Source organism: Dromiciops gliroides, chromosome 5 (genome assembly GCF_019393635.1).
Source record: "Dromiciops gliroides isolate mDroGli1 chromosome 5, mDroGli1.pri, whole genome shotgun sequence".
Taxonomy (NCBI): domain Eukaryota; kingdom Metazoa; phylum Chordata; class Mammalia; order Microbiotheria; family Microbiotheriidae; genus Dromiciops; species Dromiciops gliroides.
The window spans coordinates 119,777,736-119,803,207 of record NC_057865.1 but is presented as its reverse complement, the minus strand read 5'-3'; the positions used below and the strand labels follow the sequence as shown (position 1 = coordinate 119,803,207).

Below are 25,472 nucleotides of genomic sequence, written 5' to 3'. Positions count from 1 at the left end.
ACTATTGAAACAGCTCTAATTTGGCAGGTTATTCCAATTTCAACAGCCAAACACATGGCCAGCATTCAGAACTCAGGAAAATTCAATAGTCTAATTCCATATTCACAGGTGACATATTTATTCAGTATGCCCACAGCCACTGCAATTAAGAGTATGTGTCTTGTGTCTCCATACAATTTGGGGGTGGGGGGTGGGGAGGCATGGGAAGTGAGAGCAGAAATTATTTTAATTCAGTCAGACAGCTAACATTTCAAAGATAGCCAGCTGAGTTCATATAACCAGTTTCTAACCAGTTATTTATAAAATAACCAGGCATTTGATTGAATTCAACCATGTTTTTCCTCACTCCATCCAACCCAACCCATTTGGGGAGCATAAACACAGAGTATGAAAAAATTAATCTGGAGATTGCTAGGCATCACCATTGGCCTGTTGTTTACCTTTGGAGACCATTGTAAAATTTAATGAGAGATTGAATACAGAAAGGTTTCTTTCAGCTATTTCAGCTGATTTTAAGGTCCCCCTAGAATCTACCTATCCCATTTATTTTCTGCTATTCCCCAACAGAAACTCTCTAATTGTTATGAACTTAACAGGATTCTCATTTTGGTCTTTGGTCTGTTATTGTACTTGTGTGGAATGTTCTTCCCCTCCATCTTGCCAAATCCTATCCATTCTTCAAGGACTAAGCTGGCTTTCATTTCTTCTGTGAAGCCTTCCCTAACTACTCAAACCTACTCTGGTATCTCTATTCCCCACATAATCCTTTGTCTAAATTATACAATTTAGTACTTGTATATTTTTCTGCCATTACATATTTTCGTTCAGTTATTTAAGTATGTTTATCTTCCTGACTGAATCATAAGCTCCTTGTAGGCAAGAATCATGATCTTTTTTAAAAATAATAAACATTTTTATTTAGAGTTTGCGGTCCCAATATTTCTTCCTCTTTCCCTCCCTCCCATTATCACAGATAATATTTAGGATAATGCTTATCCAATATACACACTCAATTGACCAGCACTGGTTGATTGACTAATATGAGTTCAACTCTCTACCAGGTTCTCTATACAATAAGTTTGCCAATAATAATTTAACATCTGCTCTCTGAAGGAAAAAAGTATTCATAGTTCTTTTAAATTTAATCTGCATTATTTAAATTTTCTCTATCACTTTCTTAAGTCAGAAAAGACAAAATGTCAAGCCCTGATCTGTTTCCATTCCAAATTTTCCAGGTGTAAATGCTCATACAGAGAATTTAACAATCAGCTCTCAAAAGCCTGCTTGATATAGTTCCACCTGACCCATCCACCATTCTCTTCCATGGGAACCTTTTCATTTCACATATAATTATGAACAATGACTTCAAGTAAAATACCCAAGTATCCAACCTGTGCATTTCTTGATATGACTGTTCCTTTTTCCATGTGATCCTAATTTGCATCCAAAATTCTCCTCCCAAAATTCAGCAAACCACACATTCCTCCGATTATTGGCAAGAGTCCGGCTTCTAAAATATCGATCAAATCCTATAATGTACAAGAAAGAAATTATTTAAAAGTTATTTGATTGAAATGGTTATTTCTAGAATAAAGCCAAATTAAAATCATAATCAAAATGGAATTGTATATACTTGTGAATCACCAAGCCATGTGAGTAATCACTACTGTTTGGTAAAAACATATAACAGGAAGTAGAGACTAGTTAATAAATATCCAGCCTCAGGGTCAGGACAACCTGGGTTCAAGCCCTGGCTATGTGACTTTGAGCAAATTACTTAAATGCTCGGTTTCTCAGTCAAATATTTGTGACTAATGTTTGAACCAGTATTTGAAAGAGGATTTCCATTAGCAGTTCTTTATATCAATGGAATTCCAGTTCTAGCTCCAACCCACCCCAATGAGATAAAATACATGGAAAGTTTAAAAAAAAGCACTGGAACTAATAGCACTGTCACCCCTCCCTGAAATTGCTGAATTTAAAACAAAGAGAAAGTTAGAATGGAAACAGCAGACCTTCAACCATCATACCAATGCTAGCCCTAAGCAACATTTATATGAGAACAACTTCATCTTTAATATACACTTCTCTTTTAATAGGTATCCCATCATTCCCTCTTTGGTGCCTTTCTCTCTTTTCCCCATCCTACTCTCCTTTCTACCCTCCAAATATATACACAGTACTTTCATCCTGAGCTTGACTGGGCAGAACCCAACCTGATCTGCCCTCCTTGGAAGAAACAATGTTCCAGTCTTTTCCTGTTCTTCTGCCCACACAATTTGCTAGTGTTGTGTCACATTTTCTAGATAATCAGGTAAACTGATCTGTGCTAATGTGACCATGGGTAATAATAGGTCCTAATGAGCTTCTGTGTTACCTTACTGAGGTGAGCAACCAAAAGAGTGATCATAAGGTTGAGAATTTTTGAAACCACATCAGATCAGTGAGGAAGATATTTAGAAGCTGAGAGATCTTTAAGGTTCTGTCTCAAGCCACTTTAGATGCCCAGAACACTTGGGTATTAGACTAATCCTACATCCCACTTTCCCTCCTTAGACAAATAAAAACAACTAAATGACTAAGACAACATAATAAGTGTAAATTAGCATAGGCCCAGTAGTAGCTAAGATAAGCAAGGACTTTATTCAGACCTAGAAAATAAATTAAGGCATCTAGGTGGTGCAGTGAATAGAGTATTGGGCCTGGGGTCAGGAATACTCATCTTCCTGAGTTCAAATCCAGTGTCAGACATTTACTAGCTGTGTGACCCTTGGGGCAAGTGACTTAGCCCTGTTTGCCTCAGTTTCCTCACCTGTCAAATGAGCTGGAGAAGGAAATGACAAACCAGTCTAGTATCTTTGCCAAGAAAACCCCAAATGGAGTCACAAAGAGTCAGACATGACTGTAAAACAACTGAACAAAATATAAATTATACCGTAATAATGACTGGTTCACTACTCTATTTCTGTTCTATATCTACTATTATTTATGTGCTCCTAAAACTGACACTAGCTCAATGACCATGGGTAAGTCACTTGAAACATTAAGGAGGTTTTTCCTTCATAGAGGAGATACCTTGATATAGTGGACAGAGCTCTGGGCTTGGCATCAAGACCTGAGTCTGAATCCTATTTCAGATTCTTACTTGTCATGGGGCCCTAAGAAAGTTGCACCCTATCTTACCCTCAGTTTCCTCATCTGTAAAAAAGGGAATAATAATAGCATCTACCTACCTCATGGGATTGCTATAAGAATCAAATGAAATAATATATGTAAAGCACATTGAGTCAAAAAATGCCATATCATTGTTAACTATTGCTACTATTAAATTGTAACTATTGCTATATGCACTACTTGTTTCCTAGGGTTGCTATGTGGTAAGATGAGTGTTTACCTTAAATCACTACATAAACATAAGATATAATTATAATTTGTGATTCTGTGGAAAGAGCAATGTGAAGTAAGACATGACTTCCAGTCCCACAGTCCCAATCCTACCACTCACTAGCTGTGTCATCTTGGGTAAGTTGACCTCGCTAGATCTGTTTCCAAAGCTGTTAAATGAGGGTATTGGACTAGATGATCTTGAAGGTCCATTCTAGCTTTAGCATTCATTGAGTCTATAAGAAATATAGGGGGAAGCTAGGTGGCACAGTGGATGGAGCACTGGCCCTGGATTCAGGAGGACCTGAGTTCAAATCCGGCCTCAGACACTTAACACTTAATAGCTGTGTGACCCTGGGCAAGTCACTTAACCCCAATTGCCTCACCACAAAGAAACAAACAAACAAACACACACACATGCAAAAAAAACAACAAAAAAAGAAATATAGGAAGAACCAGAGAAAACACTATGGCTCTCCAACTCCCCCTTCCCCCCCACCAAAAAAAACCCACCTATAATAGTTAGGTCATTATTACATTCTACCATCAGAGTAAATTACTGTTTCAGAACTCAATACTACCTATTATATTGAGTAAATAATTTCAAATATTAAAAGGTGGGTGTAAGTCATATATCAGAGTTAAAGAGGACCTTAAAGATTATTGAAGCAGCATCTTCATTTTCTAGAAAAAGGGAAGTGACTTGCCCAAGGTAATGCAGAAAGATAACAGAGATGGGACTGGTACTTAGGCAATATAGTGGCAAGAAAGAAAAAGTAAGCTGAAGCATAAGTCAGTAAAAGTAATGATGGATGACAAGGTCTAAAAATAGTTATCTTCAACTGTCATTTGATGACCAAACCAAAGTTCTCATCATAACGTCATACTACCTCCAAAATGAAACTAAGTGGTTTATCTTCTTTAAGTGTAATCAAGCTTTTCCAAGACTCTTCTTCCTATTTGTTTACTCCCACCAACCTTGGGGATGAATGTATTAAGGAAAATAGAGGAAAAGAAGGGATAGGGAAAGGAAAGGAAGAAAAAAGAAAGGAAAAAAGAAAAAAAGGCAGAAAAAGGCCTAAAAATTCTCAGAAATGTACACTTGCCCAAGAAAGAAGGAAACAAAATTATTACTATACAAAAAAATAGAAGAAAAGCATCCTCCCTCCCCTTCCTGGCTCTGAGGAAGTGGAAAGTGGAAAGTGTTAATTGTCTATATCTCCAGTTCCCACTCCAAAGCAAATTTTTTTAAAAATCTCCCATTTTAGATTTTCAGGAAAGACATTCTTCTTTCTAAGATTCTGCATTGCCTCTCCAGAAGATTCATTATCTGAGTTTCTGCGACTCAAAGTGGTGAATGAACTCCTTGCTCATATTTATATTTGTCTTACCTGATTAATAATTAGTCGATTCAAATAATACAATGGAACCAGCTATGCACTATGCATATTCACATAGTGAGTTATTATAAATGTTCACATTCCAATTTTACTATCATGTTGTATCCCACTGAGCTTCAGTTCCTATAAATACAATACATCCATTTGTTGATCTCAGCCATTTAAATGTGTCCTTCTTACCATCAATTGAAGCTCTTTTGGGTAGAATAGTTACAGCCCCCTCAGCAATCTCTTCTTGTTGATAGACAGGTGATATTTTTGAGCCCCAGCTATCTGAGCCAATCCAGAGAAAATGCCCACTTTGATTTATTTTTTTGGCAGCTTCCAATATTCGCCTGTAGGAATGAAAATAAATAAAACCTATAGCATTTACCAAGAAATTCAACAAACACAAGCCCTAAAACACTAGATGAATCAAGTTATACATACTTGGTGGTCCACTATTACACAATTGGTCAATCAATCATTTCAAGTGCCAAAATCATATCTCCTTAAGGAATTCCAATACATGTTAATTAGATTTCTCTTAAAGCTCCCTTGCATCATTCAGCCTATCATCCATATTTATTTCTTTTCTTTAAATTTCTGGGTTTTAGCACAAAGAAGCTTGAGCCTTAGGATCTAGATAACTATGGGGTCTCAATAGAGCAGAATCCCATCTTCTCCAGAAGGACAAGGCCTTTTTCTTACATTTCCAATGCTTTAAATCACACATAAATAAATTAGAAGAAAGAATAGGGGTCTCCACAGAGAAGAAAAGAGACAAATACCTGATGTCATCTTCATTGGCAAACATGATGACTGCCCGAGCATTAGGTGTTTCCAACAGACGTTTGATGATTTTGTCAAATTCTCCAGGCCTTGGTTCACGGGGGATTTTCTGTGACTGAGCAATACAAACACCACCTGCAAAGCAAGAGGAAAAAAAAGAGGGCAATGTTGATGTACCGATGTTTTTTTTAATTAAATCTATGATTTTAAGAAAGCCTTTGAGGACTGTTGTTTATAAAGGGATGATTCTGCAAGGAGAGCTTTGCTTCTTTAAAATCTGTCCTCACCTATAGGAAGCATTCTTGTTTAAGTGAAACCTAATTCTTGCTTCAGATGAAAATGATACCAATTATGTAGCTGTACAACAATTCCATAATCATTTTTCCCCCTAAAGTAATGGATTGTTTTTCCTTCACAAGTGTGGGAAAGAGTTGCATGAAAAAAAAATATGAAGAGAGTTTAGTAATCAAAAGAAAAATAGCAGTTTGATTTAACTCACCTAAACTTCCCCGTGTCATGGGCAAGACTTATTGGTAAGATGGCTCTGAAGCAAAAACCTTCCTTTAATTTTGAATTTAACTTCCTCCCTTCAATGGACAAAGCTTACATCAAACCCCATGGTCAATAGTGGTCAGAGTGGACTTCCTCCAAGGAACCTGTTATTCAGGAAGTCAGTAATAGAGAACCTTGGACATGAGAGTATTCCTTAAGTATGAAGCCATTGTAGATAGAGATCCTTATATAGCTGCAAAGAAAGAGGCAGCTCGGTGGTACAGTAAATAGAGTGTCTGGCTTGGAGTCAGAAAGACTCCCCTTTGTCAGTTTAAATCTGGTCTCAGACATGTACTAGTTGTATGACTCTGAACAAGTCACTTAACAACATTTATCCAAGTTTCATCATCTGTAAAATGATCTGGAAAAGTACATGACAAATCATACCAGTATCTTTGCCTCCCTCCAAAAAAAGCCCCACCAAAAATGGGCTTATGCAGAGCCAGACTCAACCAAAACATAGCTAAACAAAAACAGTCTCCCTTATCATTCAAGTAAAATGAAGGTGAAAGAGGAAAAGATGGAGATGTCTTTTACTTCTTTCTAAATTTCCATGATCTTCTTCCCCATCAAGCAGTGAAGAATTGGGAGCTAGAAGAAACCTTAGAAGTAATCTAGTCCAAGTGTTTTTGGCTCATTTTATAGTTGAGGCTGAAAAAGATTAAGTGGCTTCTCTGAGGGTGGTAAATGAGAGAGGCCAGATACAAACCTAGGTCCTTTGAGTACAAACCCAATCCTTTTCCCACTACATGACAATTGACTCTCTCACGCCATGGGGAAATATTTCAGTTCATTGGAGGAATCAGAGAGATGATGAGAAACTTTACAACTATCAATGCATCAATTCAATTAGTATATCAGCTACAATAGTCATTAACTAGTGTGGTGGAATGGAAACTTTATGAAGTCAGAGGATCTTATCCTTAACTTCCATTATAATCTTGGCCAAAGGATTTCATCTCCTTTCTTCAGTTACAAATGAGGGCCATTGGGGCTCCCTTCCAACTCTTAATCTATGATCTGTGCTTCCATGGACTGAAAGAGTTACTCAGCTTGAGGAGTTAAAAGATCAGCTAAAAATCAAATGCCATCTCTAATATATTTTCTTCAGGAAAATATTTTGACTTCTTTAAAAAATTGTCCTAAAAATTTAGACCATAACCCACTTGTAGGTTGGAGACTACCTTCATTATTGCTTAGGAAGCTAGGAGAATAAGTACCAAGGAAAATACATCATGTAACTATGAAACCTGACACTAGAACTATAACTTTCTCCTGGGAACAATACACTAGCCTTTCCAAATTATTACTACCGACTTAATTAAATTGCCTTAATTACTTAAGCATCCTTTTGAAGACCTACTTTATCCTGAATAGCATTTTGAAACCACTAATCACTGCATAGTCAGGACTTCCAAGCAAAGTATCTGAAGGTCTGAAAAAAAAATGTTCCAGTGACAACTTTAAGCAAGGTAGACAGGCTATATAGGCAGAGATGTCTAGCCTTGAATTATCTGGGCTGGATATTTATCCTGCTTGAATACATCACAAAATTGCTCATCTCTCTGCTTCACCTTGCCTATGTCAGCCTGGTCTGCATTTATTTTTCTGGAAGGAGAAGTTATATAATTATGGGGATTTTATTAAGACACAGACTGTATTTAACTTTTCAAGAGAAAGGAGGGAAGAGGTTGGGATTCCATACCAGACCTTTACACTGATTCATAATGTTTATTTATACATTCCCCAAACAGTCCACCACTTCATTAATAGGATTCATGAATTCATTGAACAAATATTTATTAAGTCCCTACTATGTGGAAAGGGCAGCTAGGTGGTGCAATCAATAGAGTGCCTGACCTGGAGTCAGGAAGACTCCTCTTCTTAAGTTCAAATCTGGCCTCCAACCCTTATTAGCTGTGTGACCTTGGGCAAGTCACTTTAACCCTGTTTATTTCAGTTTCCTCATTTGCAAAATCAGCTGGAGAAGGAAATGGTAAACCATTCCAAGTATCTTTGCCAGAAAACCCCAAATTGGGTCAGACACAACTGAAACAAATGAACAACAAACATGGAGAAAGAAGTGAGCTGGGCACTCTGATAGATACTGAAAAGTCTAACTCAGAGTCCTACCTCTCAGAAAGTTGACTAATTAGAGAAACACACACTGATATGATTTAAACAACAGTCTAAGAGAATAATACAAATTTATGACAAAATAGTATACAATTAAGTGCTTAAATGCAAAATGCATAATCAATAGTCAAGTATTTGTTAGGTACCTAATACATCAGAGGCATTGTGTTAGGCCCTGGGGGTTCAAATATAAAAGTGAGATGTCCTTGCCCTCATGGATTTTATATTCTTTGGGGGAGGGCACCAAGGGAGATATGACACATTCACAGATAAGTAAAGGCAGGGCATATATGAAAAATACAGTGATGGTAACAGAAATTACTGAAGGAATCAGCAAAGACCTTTAAAGAAGCTAGTTCTTGAACTGAGGCTTGAAAGGAGTTAAAAGAGATCCAAAATAATGGAGAAGATGATCAGTGATCCTTTAATAGAGATGTCATGGTACAAATGAATAAACACTAGATTCCAAGAGAATAGAAGAAATAAATACTTGCAAGGGGTGAGAGATGATGACTATGGACTAAAGAAATCAGAGATTCTGTAAAAAAAATTACTACTCAGAATTTTTGTCTATGTGACACCAAACGTCCAGATTAACTAACTTTATAACCAAATTGCTTGAATTAACACTAATTCTGACAATGTATGTGTGTAGGAAGGGGAGCTATGAAGGAGGAATGAGGTGGGGTATGGGAAATGATGCAACTAGGAATGGAGAGATCTTTTAAAATGCCCTAGCCATTTATGTGTCAATTTGTTTCATCTTTTTCTTTTATTTTTCTTTTTTTGCAGGGCAATGAGGGTTAAGTGACTTGCCCAGGGTCACACATCTAGTAAGTGTCAAGTGTGAGCCCAGATTTGAACTGAGGTCCTCCTGAATCCAGGGCCAGTGCTTTATCCACTATGCCACCTAGCTGCCCCCTGTTTCATCTGTTTCAATTCTGTTTCTTTTTTCCTCAGTATCAATCTGAAAATCTTTTTTGTTATTTCTGTTGTCATAATTGTTGCAAATCTGTAATTTTATCCTTTTAGGATACTATCTGGGTGGAAATTTTCTCCACCAGTGCAGATCAGCAACTCCATTATAACTTAAAGTCTTAGAGAGTTACTTGGAGCCCTGGTAGCCTAAATAACTTTCACATTGTCCCATTGCATATTTCAGAGGCAGGGCTTTGCACCCAAGAATTGCTGAATCCAAGGCTACCTTTTTACCCACTAGACCATGCTGCCACTTACCAATTTGAAGGATTTTTTTCAGCCACATGGACAAATTCCTGGACTCACTACAAGATTTGCTGGTACCCAGAAATGATTGAAAGGCAGAACAAAATAAATACAAAGGCTAAGAAAACCTCAAGCTACTCACAAATAGAATTGATATCTATGTAGAGAGCATACTTATTATTAAGTTCCAAGGGATTAATTTAGTCATCTCAAGTTCCCCTAAATTTCATGGGTTACGTAGAACATAGGGAAGCCTCACTACAAAGTCAAAGTTTTCAGCATCTAGCCAAAACCACGTATAAAACTGTGCTTTTACCACCATTACCCCCCCAAAATGGTTTTGTTGCTGCCATAGAGATGGGCACCAATAGCGTTCTTTTTTTAGCAAAGCTTATGATTCAGTGTGCCACATGAGCTAAAACCCATCTGTGCCTCCATTTCTGCATCCCCATCACTGGCAAGTCATAAGGAAGAAAGAAATAATTCAACTCCCATCCTCTGATCCGCTGCTAATAGCAGAGTTGGGACAGGTGCCATAAACATACTTAAATGGCTTGGATCGATGAATCCCAGGTTTGAGCTACATGGCCATTTCAGGAATTCACAATTTGGACTGCTTACCATCCTTCAAATCAATATGCCTCTGACAAACCTAAGATCTGAGAAGTCACATTTGCAAAACTCACTCTACATGAAGCATAGGAAATCTAAATCAAGTCCTCTTCTCTTACAGGACAAGAAATAGAACATTACAATAGAATGATTACTTAGGAAAGGAATGTAAAGGATTACTTGTCAGCTCTTATAAAAGGTATGCAAGAGCATAAACCTAAAGCTAAAAGGGACATCAGAGGCAACCTAGGCCAACTCTCATTTTACAAATGAGGAAACTGAGGATTTGTGAGATTAAATGATTTGTATCACACAAGAAGGAAGCAAGAGTAGTTGGACTTGAACCTGTCTTCCTACTTCAGAGCCATTTTTCTTTTTCTTTCTTTCCTTCCTTCCTTTCTTTCCCTTTCTTTTTCTCTTCCTTCCTTCCTCCCTCCCTCCCTATCTCCCTCCCTCCTTCCTTCCCTCCTTCCTTCCCTCCTTCCTTCCCTCCTTCCTTCCTTCCTTCCTTCCTTCCTTCCTTCCTTCCTTCCTTCCTTCCTTCCTTCCTTCCTTCCTTCCTTCCCTCCTTCCTTTTCAATATACTGTACTGCCATGGTACAAGAAAAATGAGCACTGGAAAATTTCCACTTATTGGTTTCATCCAGACTAGGGATTTCACTGGTCTGCTGGTATAGAAACTGTTTGCACCAATGAAAATCAGCAACTCATTGGTAATTTACAGACTTATTTGGAACACTGGTAGGATAAGTGAAGTGCCTTCATCACACAGACAGTATGTGCCAGATCGAGGTCTTCCTGGCTGTCAGCTACACCAATGATGCCTCTTGTTTTATATAATGCTTTACAATTCAAAGTGTTTTCCTCACAAGTATTCAGTGTAGGTAGCAATTCTTTGAGGAAGGAGAAACTTAATTGGAAAATCAACCAGAAATTAAGATAAAAGTATCTAGAAAGGGTAATATAAGTTCATGAGAAAATGACATTTGATTAGTGTTTTTTACAAACATGTATACACACACACATGGAGAGTAACTGTATAGTGATTTAGAGCAGTAAATTACTAGGCAGGGAACCAAACTTTGAGCAAGTTGCTTCCCTTCCTTGGTCCTCAGTTTCCTCATATGTAAAATAGGGGTTTCCACTAGGTAATCAAAGTGTCTCATGTTTTTAGAACACTTTAAGTGATTCCCAAACAGCCATCCTATAAAATAGGTAGTGCCAGTAGCATCTCCATGTTGACACGAGAAAACTAAGGGAAAACCTAATTTGCCAGTTTCATACGTTGGATGTCTTCTATATCTAAAATGCTATGGCATTAACTTTTAGGAATATAATTCTGCATAAAGCAAGAAATACTTGTGCAACAATAGTGGAAAACAAGAATCTTAACAGAACAAGGGAGAAAGATAAGGGATCTATGACTGTAAACCAATCAATTGTTCAATCAGCATATACAATGCTAGGCAGTAGGGAGAGAAGGATAGACTCCTACTTTCTGGTTTTCTTTTTTTGTTTGGTTTTTTTAGTGAGGCAATTGGGGTTAAGTGACTTGCCCAAGGTCACACAGCTAGTAAGTGTTAAGTGACTGAGGCCGGATTTGAACTTAGGTACTCCTGACTCCAGGGTTGGTGCTCTATCCACTGCGGCACCTAGCTGCCCCTAGACTCCTACTTTCAAAGGGATGATATTCTATAGTGTGGGTGCTAGGAAATCAATTGTACAGAAATATGGTTATCAAAAGATTTTTAAAAAAAAGTTTACAGGAGGCAGCTAGGTGGTACAGTGGATAAAGCACTGGCCCTAGATTCAGGAGGACCTGAGTTCAAATCCAGCTTCAGACACTTGACACTTACTAGCTGTGAGACCCTGGGTAAGTCACTTAACCCTCATTGCACAATGCAAAAAAAATTTATAGACCCCAGGGTAAGAACCCCTGGAGGAGACATGTATGTACATGTATAAGTATATATAATAAACACACACACAAACATGCTGAGAAGCAGTTTTGTTAATTTACTAAAGAGTTGACCACAAAGCCAGGAAAACAAGTTCAAGTCCAATATATGAAACATACTGGTTGTATGACCCTGGGCAAATCACTTCTATTCATGGTTTTCCAAGCAATGTTCTAAGACTACAAATTGCTGCAAAGATGCTTACCTGTATTAGTAGATAGTCTCCTTATTGGAAGTACCCTGTACCAATGAAATCACAGACTCTAGATACCAAAGAAATATAATACTATAAGATTCTGGATACCAAATAAATACAACATTATATAGTGTGTTCCTATTGCCTATATACCACAATCCATCTCCTGTCTTAACTTCTTGCCTTTGTGCAGGTGGCTCCTAGTGTCTGGAATGCATTCTCTCCTCACCTCTTCCTCTTAGAATCCTTCTAAGGACCATTCAAAGTACCATCTCCTTCTCCCCCTTAAAAAAAAGTCTTTTCCATTTTGCCCAGTTGTTAGTTCTCTCTCCCTCTGGAAATTACTCTGTAATTACTTATCCACATGTTTATTTTACTTCTACCCTCCATGTCCTGTAGATATTGAGTTCCTAGAGGGCAGGGGTGGTTTCTTCTTGTCTTTGTATCCCCAATACTAAGCATATTCCCTTGAAAAACAGAGTTAACCAAATGCTATTAAACTGATTTTTAAAAAAGAAAAGAAAAGGAAGAGAAAGGTTGGGAGGCTGGGAACTGAACATGGAGAATAGGAAATTTGGTTGTTTTTAAAAGTAATAATTATTGGGGGCAGCTAGGTGGCACAATGGATAGAGCACTGGCCCTGGAGTCAGGAGGACCTGAATTCAAATCCGGCCTCACACACTTGACACTTACTAGCTGTGTGACAGTGGGCAAGTCACTTATTGCTAATTGCCTCACACACACCTCCCCCCAAAAAAAGTAATAATTACTAAACATCATAGAAAATAGAAATATGAAAGAAACAGCATATATATGTCGAGCTATATACAAATATATGTGAATGTATCGTTCTAGGTATGGTGGTACTATAGAAAAGGCCTTTAATAGCACTAAATTCATTATAACTGCATATGTACATTTTAATGAAACAAAACAGTTGCTACCTATGTACCAAATACCTTCATCACTTCTCCAAATTAAGGTCCTCAGTTAATCAAATCCAGTTTCTTTTTATTCAACATGTCAGACGTGTAGCAGAAGGCTTTGATCTCTGGATTTTAAAATATTCTCTGTTATAAAACATTATGGATTTTAAATATAGGATGCAAGGAAATGTTCATCATGGTTGATACCAAATAATAGAGAAGAGGAAAAAGTAACCACATATTTTAATTATTTGTATGCCTTTATTGGCAACAAATCAAATCGAAACTATAAAAGAAAATTAAGAACAAGTACGCTCTCAGCATCAATCTCCTTGACAAGATGGATTCTTTTTAAAACTCTCAGGAAGCATAAGTAAAATAACACTTTTACCTGATGTAATTGATTCTTTAGTACTGCTTAAGCAAAATTTATTCGAGGGTTCAAATAAGTGTAATCACACCCCTTGCAATAATATTTTCACCTGCTCATGTGGTGCCCAATTGGGACTTGCCAGCAAAGTGCACGGCAGGATTGAAGTGTGTGAGTTTCTCAGCTCAAAGTGGACCCTGTGTGTTACTTCTCTCACTTGAGCTCTGAAAATGGTATCTTTAACCTAAATATATTAGAAGGGCACCATGCTTATTTTCTTTCTTTTCTAGGAGTAAATGTACAGATTTTCTAACTCCAAACACTTTGTCTTTTTAAAAAATCTAATCAGGAATCATTTGATTTTCCAGAGAGGTCATGTAAAGGGATGTATGTCAAGGGAATTGAAGTAGGGGAAAAAGATTGATGATTTTGTTTGCTTCTGTTTAGGGGTTATTGAAACTAGTATAAAGTCCCAAAAGCAAAAGGATCTGGAAAGAAAGCTCAATTAATTGTCTGACTTCTCTCAAGGTCTCAGAAAGTGATAACCCGTTCTAAAATGCTATGATTCTACCAGTACATTACACTTAATGCACTGAACACCAATTTAGTTCTAGCACAGACAAGGGTAAGATCTTGGGATCTTCTTCAGACACATTATCTTGAGATATAGTCTAGCAGTAACAGTATCCATTAACTGAAGATCTGTTCCTCAAGCAGTCTAGTTTGTGGAAAGCCCACAAAGACACACAGATAGAAAGTCAGACTCCCCCACCTGGCTTTGTGATAATAAGCATCCATGTAATTATCCCCTTCTATCGATAAGTATAAAACTTGGCTCTCAGTGTCTCTTTTGAGTCTAAACCCCACTCTGATCCTTGATGACTTTCACACAGAAGGTGGTTTCCCTCAAATGTTCTAGCCCCTCAATTCAACAACCTCCTTAATGCCCATGTTCTGCATCTTTACCTCAGTCACTCACAGCAGCTTAGATAACCTGTTTCTTACCATCACTACAAATTGTACCATCTTTGTGATCTTGAGGCAGCTAGGTGGTGCAGCCCCGGACTACAAAGTGCCAAGCACTGTGCTCAACATTGGGGATTTTTAAAAAGGCAAAAGACAGACTTTGCTCTAAAGGAGCTTATGGTCTAATGGAGGAGAAAACATGCAAACAAACATGTACAACACAAACTATATACACAATAAACAGGAAATTATTAATAGCAGTCACCTCACAGGATTGTTGCGAAGCTCAAATGAGATAATATTTGTAAAAGTGCAAGGCACATTACTTGGCTCATGGTAGGTGCTATTGAAATGCCTATTCTCTTTCCTGTCTTCCCTTTCTTTTTTGAGTTCTTAAGTTGCCCATTCTCTTCATAATTCCCTGTTCTTCCATTTCTCCTTTGGCCTCATTCCTTCTAAACCAATCTTTTATCCTGACTTGTGACTTTATTCTCCAAGCCCATCACTCCTGCTCTGACCTTACTTTCCTCCCTTGACAGTCTTAAAACTACACTCATCAAGTTCGACAAAGCACTATTCTTCACTTCTGAATCCCTTGCTTCCCTGTCTTACTTGTCTTTCACATGCTGCCAAGACTTGGTCAACCACCATTCACTTTATTCCACACCTACTGCCATGCAGCAGAAGAGCCAAGTAAACTTCATTTACCTATGCTTAACCAGGACAAGATTGCTTAATGATAATCCTTTTGTTCTTTACAGAATGACTGTCATGACCAGCTTTTCCAAACCTCCAGTCTCTCAGATCCCTGCCACCCCCACCTCAGAGAAACTGAGGGTCCTTCCCTCCCAGACTGATTCTTTTGTCAAGGCAAATTAGGTCATCTTTTGACTCAATTTTTGCCTACTTTTAAATTACTAAATAGGTTTTTATTCAGACAAACTGAGATCTGGGAAAGACCTCAGCTTTAAAAGGCCAAGATCAACAATAAATATCCCCCAAGGCTACTTCTGTTCTTCTTTCTCTCACCTCCTGCTTTACTGAGAATAGATAGAGGCTATCTTCTGTGAGCTTCTTTATCTTCAGTATTAATTTATTTGCAGAGCAATGAGGGCTAAGTGACTTTCCCAGGGTCACACAGCTAGTAAGTGTCAAGCGTCTGAGGTCAGATTTGAACTCAGGTCCTCCTGAATGCAGGGCCGGTGCTTTATCCACTTCGCCACCTAGCTGCCCCCCTTATCTTCACTATTGATCTCTCTACAATCTCAGCCATCTTCTGTTTTTCTCGATTTCCTGAGTAAAAATTGGTTCTTATGAAGAGTAAGTTCTATTTGTGCCCTCAATTCCCTTCCTGTGTCTCTGAGATCCTGCCTCTTCAATCTCTCATTCTTTCTCCCTCTCTATCTACTGTTTACTGGTTCTTTCCTTTGCTGCCTACAACCCAATCCAATCTTGACCACTCTTAAATTCAAGGACAACAAAAACAACTTCATTTGACCCTACCATCCTCTCATAAATTATACCACATTTGCATTGCCAGACTTCTAGGAAAATATGCATATACATGCTACTTGTACTTTTTCATTACACACTTACTTCTCGACCTGTTGCAATATGACTTTTTAACTCACCACCTAATAGAAACTACTCTCTCAATGGTTATCAATATCATCTCAACTGCTTATTTCATTAATCCTCATTCTTCAAAATATCACTACAGCTTCTGACACTGTTGACTACTCCACCCTCCTTCATACTCTTTCTTCTCTTAGCTTCCAAGACAATGATCCCTCCCTGGTTCTCTTCCCACTGAGGAAGTGCTCTTAAATACCCTTTGTTGATTCATCATTCATTTGCCATACCTGACTATGACCCTTCCCACAAAGGTTAGCCCAAAGCCATCTTTTCTTCGCACTCAACTCTCTTTCCCTCAATGTTGTCCACTCCCTTGGGTTCAATTATAATTTCTGTACATGTCACATCCATTATTGTTGTTCAGTCATTTTCAATTGTTCTTGAGTCTTAATGACCCCATTTGTGATTTTTTTGGCAAAGATACCAGAGTGGCTTGCCATTTCTTTTTCCAGTTCATTGTATAGATGAGGAAACTGAGGCAAATAGGGTGAAGTTAATCCCTCAGGGTCACAGTAAGTGTCTGAAAAAATGCCAGGGACCAGATTTAAACTCAGAAATATGAGTCTTCCTGAGTTCAGTTCCAGTGCTCTATCTACTACACTACCCAGCTGCCATCTATACAGTGTGATACTCTGCCCTGAACTCTAGTCCCAAATCATCAACTAACTACTCTCCAACTTAACCTGATACCCCAGTATCTCAAACATATATCTAAAACAGAATTGTTGATCTTCTTCCATGAAGTCTCAGTTCTCTTTGACTTTTGTATGAAACAGCATTCCTGGTTCACAGGTTCATAACTTCATACTTAGCCTTTATACTTCCTTATTCCTCATCCACTTTATCCAAACATTGCTAAGTCTCAATTCAACCTCTAGAACACCTTTCCTATTTCATCATCCTAATTCAGTACCTCATCAACGGAATTACTGAAATACCCTCCTAATTTATCTCTATAATCCTAGTATCTTCTCCAATTTACCATCCTTCAAACAACAGCCAAAATAACAAGGCACAGATGGTCAAGTCCAAGTCTTCACCTTCACCCTTGTTTACAGATTAATAAAAGGAAGCCTAAAGAGGTAAAAATTGCCTTATCTGATGCCAAACTTCTAGTGAATGGCAGAGTTTGGACTTAAAGTCAGAAGACTCCAAGTTCAGTGCATATTCCCTCATGTCATACAACTTAATTTCCCATGCAGTTGAGAGGCAAGTGTTTTGTAGATCTTCAAAATGGACTATTATCATCAAAAATGAAAAAGGCATAAACTTTTCAACAAACAGAGCAACTATGCTAGTTTACACAGTGACATTAACTAAACTAACAAAAGCAAAGCAAACACTGCAAATTAGCATTCCTGAGGGGTGGGACAAAAGCAAACTATTGGGGTTTTTTGGTTTTGTTTTTGTTTTTTTGGAGGACTTCAAATGCTAAGGAATTTGGAATTTATTCTGTAGGTAATGGGGAACATTTGAAAGTTATTGAGCCAAAAGTATGAGAACCAAAAGCATAGCAAGATTAATTCAGTATCCAAGGATTGAAAGGAAGCTAGATAGAATTGGGCATCCAAGGTAAAAGAAGACTGTTGCAATAGTCCAGACAAGATGCAATGAAATCTAGAAATAGGTGGTAAAAGTAGGAATCGGTAGAAGGGAAGAAGAGAGATATTTGAAGGGGATGAGGAAGACCTTAAAATGCTAGACCTAAGCAACTAATTGATTATAGGCCAGGGGAATAAAGCAATCAAAGATTGCACTGACAATTTTTGATGGCTCTTATTCAACCTTTGCCCCCTTTCAAGGGTTGTTGAAGCAATGCAGACACAGCTCTTTAAGGAAGTTTATTATGGAGGGGTTTTTTTGTTGTTGTTTGGCCGTGATTGAGTAGATTCCTAGGGAATTGAATCAACAACATGTCTAGAAGAGCTAAAAATAAAAACTGATTGTCTCTGAGATGTTCAAATTCTTAACCTGAGCAGAATGAATAAGAAAAGAAACCTTTAATTGAGAAAATTCTTATAACAAGAGATGGAATTAACCTTGGGAACCATTGTTTCACATTATTTGGGATTTAAATGCCTGGAGATAGAAAAGAGAAAATAAAAAAGTGTCAAACCATTGAATCAAATCTATTACAGAATTAATAGCTAACCAAGATAGTAAAGGAAGGGTTGCATTCTTCGTATCCATTAGACATAGAGGTTCAATGCTGCAGACATGATCTATTTGGATCACTGCAGAGTGCTTTACCTGAATCAAGCAACAATGGCCAATCAAAACATAGCAAGTATAAGAATCTAGATACCAAGGTCACTATCCCTTAGCTAAAAGTAAAGTGCTCTTTATACTTACAATGGAAAAAAAAGTTATTTTTAACAACTAGCAACATCTGAGATGCTGTAAGCATTAAAGACCCTGTTATTTCCTGAACCTACTGACCTCTGTCCCCTCTCTATTTCTACTCCATCAAACTTCATGAAAAAATAGGCTGTATACTTGTGGTCATTACTTCCTTACCACCCTCCTGACACTCTCTTCTTTGTAATCTGGTACCTACCTTCCATCACGCTACCAAAAATGCCTCTCAAAAAGTGACCGATGACCTTTTAATTGCTAAACCCAGTAGTTTTTTTGTCATGTCACACACTTCTTTGCAGTATGTGATTTCTGCTAAGTGCGCACACACACACACACACACACACACACACACACACACACACACCAGGAAACTCTCAATTTCAGTGACTTCGGTGATAATTCACGACTTTGTTCTTCTATCTTTCTGACCCTTCCTCCTCTGTCTTTTGATGGCTCATCTTTTTTCTACCTAAAAGCTAACATTCCTAAGTTGTCTATTCTGATTCTTCCATTCTCTCTCCACATTCTCTCCCTAAATAGTTTCATTCACTCCCATAGATTCATATAAATGAATGAATCCTAAATCTTTATCTGACTTGTCAACCAAGATTCACTGCAGTCCCCTTGAAAATGTACCTCTAAAAGAAGATAACTGAAAGTACCATAAGTCCCTCAACTGTACCACCTCATAACTTTACTCCAAATCTTGTTTCCTTCTTAATTTACATAATATTTCCAGGGTTCTGAGCTCAATATATTAGAGTCATCTTTGTTTTCTCCTTCTTCTTTTACCTACATTTGGCCTGTCACTTAGGTCTTTCATTTCAACCTCAACTCCTCCAAATTTCTTTCATATCCCCTTCTATCCATTCCATTTCCATCCCTAGGACTCACATCCATTAGATAGTGATCTCTATGGGACCAGGAGATACCTTTTATTTTTCCTTGTATCCCCAGCCCTTAGTATAGTGCCTAAAATATAGCAGGTGTTTAATAAATGCTTGTTGACTGTATTTCTGTTTTTACTGTCTCTTGTTTAGACTTTGAATCAACCTTTCAAGTACTTCAAGTGTCCTCTATGTACCAAATAGTCACTCTGTTAGGTATGGATGACACAAAGACAAAAAATAAATAGCCCCTTCATTCAAGGAACTTCTATTAGGGGAAACACCACATACACATATAAATAAATATAAAATACTTACAAAGTAGATACAAGGTGATGGAGGGGAGTGAATAGGGTATGAGGAATGAGGTGGGGGACCAATTTTTAATTGGGGAGTGTTAGTTAAGTGACTCACCGCAATATTGGGGCAAGGAAGGAGACTGGCAGCCTCCCTCAGAACAGAACAAGATTTATGTTAACAAGAACGAACTTAAAAAAAACACAAACAGGATAAGTAGGATCAAGGGAAAGGAAATAAAATGGGGAAAGGGAAAGTATACAACTTTAAAAAATACCACCGCCCAGGAATCAGCTGAGAATACGCAGCAGAACTCCTGTCGCCTTCCAGCGTCCAGCTAGAATGCCCAATTCTCCTCCCCCAATCCCATAAAAACCCCACACAGCCCCAGCCAATGGGATGGCCACTCTGACAGTCAAATGACTGCCCTCACTAGGCTTCCAATCATTATAATTTTGCCAGGCCCATGTAGGTGTCAGCGAGTAGTGATGACGTGAGGTGCCAACGTTATGGCAACAGCTAAAACCAGTGGGTGGAGCACCGTGCGGTTTGTGAAGCCACAGGCCAGTGTGCACCAAGGCATAAAAACCTCAAATAACAATTAATTCTTTACAGGGGATAGCCCTCATATTAGATGTAGAACTTGAACTGGCTATTACATGAGGATAGGGATTCTGAGACTCAAATATGAGAACAGAAGACACAGCTTGTGCAAAGATCCAGAGGCAAATGGAATGACATATGTGAGTAAGAGCAAGTAGCTTGGTTTGGCAGGATCACAGAGTCTGTGAAGTGTAGAAATGGACACTATCTGGAAAGCTAGACTGAAGCCAGATTGTAAAAGGCTTTAAATGCCAAACAAAGGACTTTGCATTTTGTCCTAGAGGTGATAGAGCCTCTGGAGCTTTTTGAGTAGGAGAATGATATCAAATCTGTGCTCTAGGAACATCACTTTGCCAGTGTGTGAAAGATGGACTGGACAGGGCAGAAACTTGATGCAGGGAGATCAATTGGGAGATCAGAGACAGTCCTTACTCCCAAGGATCTCCCAATCAATAGTTCAAGAAAGAGGAGATGATGTCCTGGACTATGGTAGTGGCCATGTGAGGAGAAAGAAGAGAATGAATTATGCTAAAGATGTTATAGAGATAAAACCAATAAGATTTGGTAACTGCTAGGATACTGGGAATGAAGGGGACATGAGAAAGAGGAAAATTTCAAGGATAAATCTGAGATTGTAAATCTGAGTGACTGGAAGGACAGGGCTGCTTTTATTTCTAGAAATCACACAATTGAGAAGCAGGGTGAGCTAGGAGGGAAGGGCAATGAGTTCTATTTTGGACATGTTGAGTTATCTAAGGGACAATGGCCAAGTGGTGATGTGGGCTTGAAAACAGCTAGGTGGTATAATGGATAGAGCACTGAACCTGAAGGCAGGAAGATCTCAATTCCAGTCTCAGACACTTACTGGAAGTGTGATCTTGGCATCACCTAACCTCTGTTTGCCTCAGTTTCCTTAGCTGTAAAATGGTGATATTAATAGTCCCCCACCTCCCACAGTTTGGAGTAGCAAATGAAATGAGGAATGAAAGGGAAGGGAAGGGAGTAAAAGAGAAAGAAGGAAAGGGAGAGGGAGGGGAAGCAAAGACAGGGGCAGTGAAGAGAGGAGAGCCCATTGAGAAAGCAAGAGGGTAAAGTCCTGTTACAAAAATGTAGAGCCTAGCAAAACAAATTCACACAAAATTTTGAACTTGAAAAGGAAGAACTGTATTTCTATAAGCTATTTGACTATGAGAGTTATTTCTGAACTAAGCCTCAGTATCCTCATCTGTAAAATAGGGTAGTTGGACTAGCTGGCCACTAAGATTCCCTTCCAGTTCTTGATAGAGAAAGAATGACTCCTTGTTTGTAACAGGAATTTTGTTTTCCATGTTTTCTCAATGGGAAAGGAGAGAGCTGGGGTGAGGGGAGGTAGAAGAGGAGGGAGAGAGAGAAAGATCTTTAGGAAATTAAAATAAAATTGAATAAAAATAAGCAACAAAAAAGATGTGATCTCCTTCAACACAATGTCTCTGACTCAATTTAATAGTCTTGGTCTCCTACTGCACTGAAGGGGCAAGTGACTTATCTACAATAACCAAGAGGCAGAGCTTGAAGCAAAGTCTTCCTGACTCCAAACACAGCCCTCTACCCATTGTGCTACACCGCTACCTCTGCCATTTCTATAAAAGGAAATGCTTCCCCCATCTTATGCCTCTTTGTATCTATAGATAATTTCTCTACACACATGGAAGGAGAGGATGTGTTTATAACCTCAGGGGGTGCATTTCAGGCAGGAAGAATCCATTCTACCCAAGAGCTTTTACGTGAGTGGAAATTACCCTGTAGAAATTTATGAAGGAATAAATTGTTATCCTTTTGTCATTTGGCAGTTAGGATCAGTTTTCATTCCTATGCTTCGATAACATTGGGCATCATTGAGCACTTAATGTTTTTCCCAAGTTTCTTTTCTCCCCCCTCCCCAACTCAGAGAAATGTTATTTAACAAATGACAAGAATTTATAGCAAATTTTCAAACTGCTTCTTTGAGCATTGACAATCAGGTCAATAGCCCTTCTCATTTGAAAATATATTAGATGAAATGCTGGCTTCTTTTTTCATCACAGAAACATATTGGTGAGGCAAGTTTAGGATTTCTAACAATAATTTTTTTTAAAGTAATAAACATTTTTATTTATCATTTGGGGTTCCAATTTGTATACCTCCTTCCCTCTCTCCCCTCCTCCCTCCCTGAGGTGGCAAGCAATCAGATTTGGGTTGTACATGTACTAACAATAATTTTCAAAATAATTACATCTTTCAAAATAGCATATTATGCTGATAAATACTTGACACATTTTAAGTATTAAAATATCAAATTCAGGCTGATAGCTATCTGAATAGATACAGTAAAATAAAGTAGCAACTCCATATTGCACCAAAATTATATCATTGGTTCCATGGGCAGAACACATGATTTACTGCTTTACTTTTCATTTTTCACTTATTTCTGCAAAACAATGGGTGCTTTAAAGAATATTTTTCCTCAAGAAGGGTTGTGATAGAAGACAATCAGATCTCTCCTAGAGAAGTTTATTTCTTTCTTGATACAATGAAGTTTTTTTTTTTTTTTTGATGCGGCAATTGGGGTTAGATGATTTGCCCAGGGTCACAGAGCTAGTAAGTGTCAAGTGTCTGAGGCTTTTTTGCTTTTTTGAACTCAGGTCCTCCGGAATCCAGACACAGTGCTTTATACACTGTGCCACCTAGCTGCCCCCTTGTGGTTATTTTTGAGTCAATTAAATAAGTCTACTCTGGGAAATGGAACTTGATGTAAAATACAAATAAATCTTGCCAGGATGCATGGGGAAAGAGAAGGAGCTGAGGATCCATTTAAAGCCTTGAAGAAAAAGACTAGAGGAAATAAGAAACAAAACAGACTTATGAATCCTGTTTTAATTATTAAAAATTCACATTCATAGAGCATTTAAAAAGTTTCTAAAGCTCTCTTTTCTCGACAGTCTGAGAAGTAGTATGAGAATTAGCATATCTGTTTTACGGATGAAAACTGAGGCCCTGTGAAGTTAAATAACTTGTCCAAAGTCACAAATGTGACAAGGAGCAGAGCTGGGATTTGAACCCATGACCTCAGACCCCAACTTTAGTATACATTACACACTATCCTAAACACAGAGCGAACTAGGAGGTGCAGCAAATAGATCACTGGAACTTTGAATGAGGAAGAACTGAGTTCAAATCCTGTCTCAGACACTTATGAGATGTGTCATCCTGGGCAAGTTAGTTAACCTCTGTCTTCCTCAGTTTCCTCATCTCTAAAATTGGAATCATAATAGCACCACCTTTCAAGATTGCTATGGGGATCAAATGAGATACTATATTTAAAATACTTTTTGAACCTTATGGTGCTATATGATTATAGATAGTTATTATTATTGTTAGATTATTATTAGCTAGTAAATGTTGAAAGAAGGACTTGAACCCAGATCCTATTGAATACAAGGCTAGTACTTTTCCCTGTCCTTGTATTGCCCCCTTTTTATGACTGCACACTATTCACTATACTCTATTTAGATCTTGACAAGCAATCTTTAATGATATCTTTTTAAAAAAAGTTTACTGACATCTTTTGATTTTACCTATATTTCCTACTTTTACTTACTTACATCACTTTTCCACGTGTAAGAGATCCATTCTTATAGTAAAGAATAACTCAGGTCGGGCAGGGGTACAGTTCAGCAAAAGAGCCACGGATAAAATATAAAAGCTTAGAATAGAATTCATCAACAATCCTTCCCCATGTCAGCTGCTAGCCCCTCTCCAAGAAATGAAAATGGAAAAGAATGACAGTTTAAACTTAAGACTAGTAAGGGAAGGAATGAATGGCATCCTATCCTGGCTTTTGTTTTAGTGGCTTTATTTTTAGTTACTCACATCTCTCTTAATGCAAAATGTCCCCAAAGAGTCTATCCATCTCCTTCCTCTTTCTGCCCTTTCTGCCCTTATTTTTTTCCTTTCTAGGTTTTATCTTCCTCTCCCTCAAAGTCTAGGGATCAGGGGTAGAGCATGGGAGAGAGGGAAGGGGATTCAATTAACCTATGGCAATGGAAGTAGTGCTAGATTTAGATTCAAAGGATGCAGGTTCAACTAGCTCATCATTCAACAAACATCCATTATAACCAGGAATAGAAAGACAAAACACAGTCCTTACTCTTAGGGAGATCCCATTGTAATTCAGGAGGCAATATGAAAATAACTGTGTACATAGAAGAGCTATACAATGTAAATGAGAAGTAACCTCAGAGGAAAGGCACTCATAGAGGGGGGTCCCAGGGATGGTTTCTTGGAGAAGATGGGGATTGGCTAGCCCCTAAAGGAAGCCAGGAGACAGAAATGAGGGGGGAATATGGAATAGCCAGTGAGAAGGCATAGAATGGAGTGTTCTCTATTCTGGATCCTCCTTTCTCCTCCCTTTATACTATTTTACTTGGTTATCTCATTACCTCCCATGATTACCTCTATGTTAGCAGACTCCCAAGTAAATTTGTTCAGCCCTAACTTCACCTGTGACTTCAGACTCACATCTTCAGTTATCTTTTAGGCATCTTGAACTGTATGTCCCAAAGGCATCCCAAACACAATATGTCCCAAACTGAACTCATTATCTTTCCCCCCATACCTTCCAATCCATCCTCAACACAGCTTAAAATGTAGATCTGACCCTGTCACCTCCTGTCAATAAACTTAAGTGGCTTTCTACTACCCCCCTCTTCAAATATAATATTCTCTATTCAAAGAAGCAACTAAGTGGCTCACTGGATAGAGTTCTGGGCTTGCAATCAGGAAGATGTTAGTTCAAATTCAGATTCAGAAACTTCCTGGCTGTGGGACCTCAGGCAAGTCACTTAACCTCTGTTTGTTGAGGCAGCTAGGTGGCACAGTGGATAGAGCACTGGCCCTGAAGTTGGGAAGACTTGAGTTCAAATCTCACCTCAGCCACTTACTAGCTGTGTGACCCTGGGCAAGACAATTAACCTCAATTGCCTTAAACATCTGAGGCCATCTCCAGTCATCCTTCACTTAAATCCAATTCACTGAAAGTCATGGAGTGATGTCATGGTCCTCTTCAAGAACAAAGGACAAAGAACAGAGTCAGATATAACTGAAATAACAACAACAAACATGGCTTTTAAAACCTTTCATAACCTAGCCACTTTCTACCTTTCTAGTCTTCTTTTACCTT

General features: G+C 38.2%; 1 protein-coding gene across 6 annotated transcripts in view; it reads right to left on the bottom strand.

Moving 5' to 3' along the window:
• The window catches only part of GRM8 (glutamate metabotropic receptor 8), a 952,263-nt gene that overhangs the window by 494,051 nt on the left and 432,740 nt on the right, over positions 1–25,472 (bottom strand). For all 6 annotated transcript variants that reach the window (XM_043969215.1, XM_043969212.1, XM_043969213.1 and 3 more), the window contains exons 4-6: positions 5,555–5,690; positions 4,965–5,119; positions 1,392–1,529 (exon numbers count right to left, since the gene is read on the bottom strand). In XM_043969215.1, the coding sequence (XP_043825150.1) occupies positions 1,392–1,529; positions 4,965–5,119; positions 5,555–5,690 (429 nt within the window). The remainder of the gene's footprint in view (positions 1–1,391; positions 1,530–4,964; positions 5,120–5,554; positions 5,691–25,472) is intronic.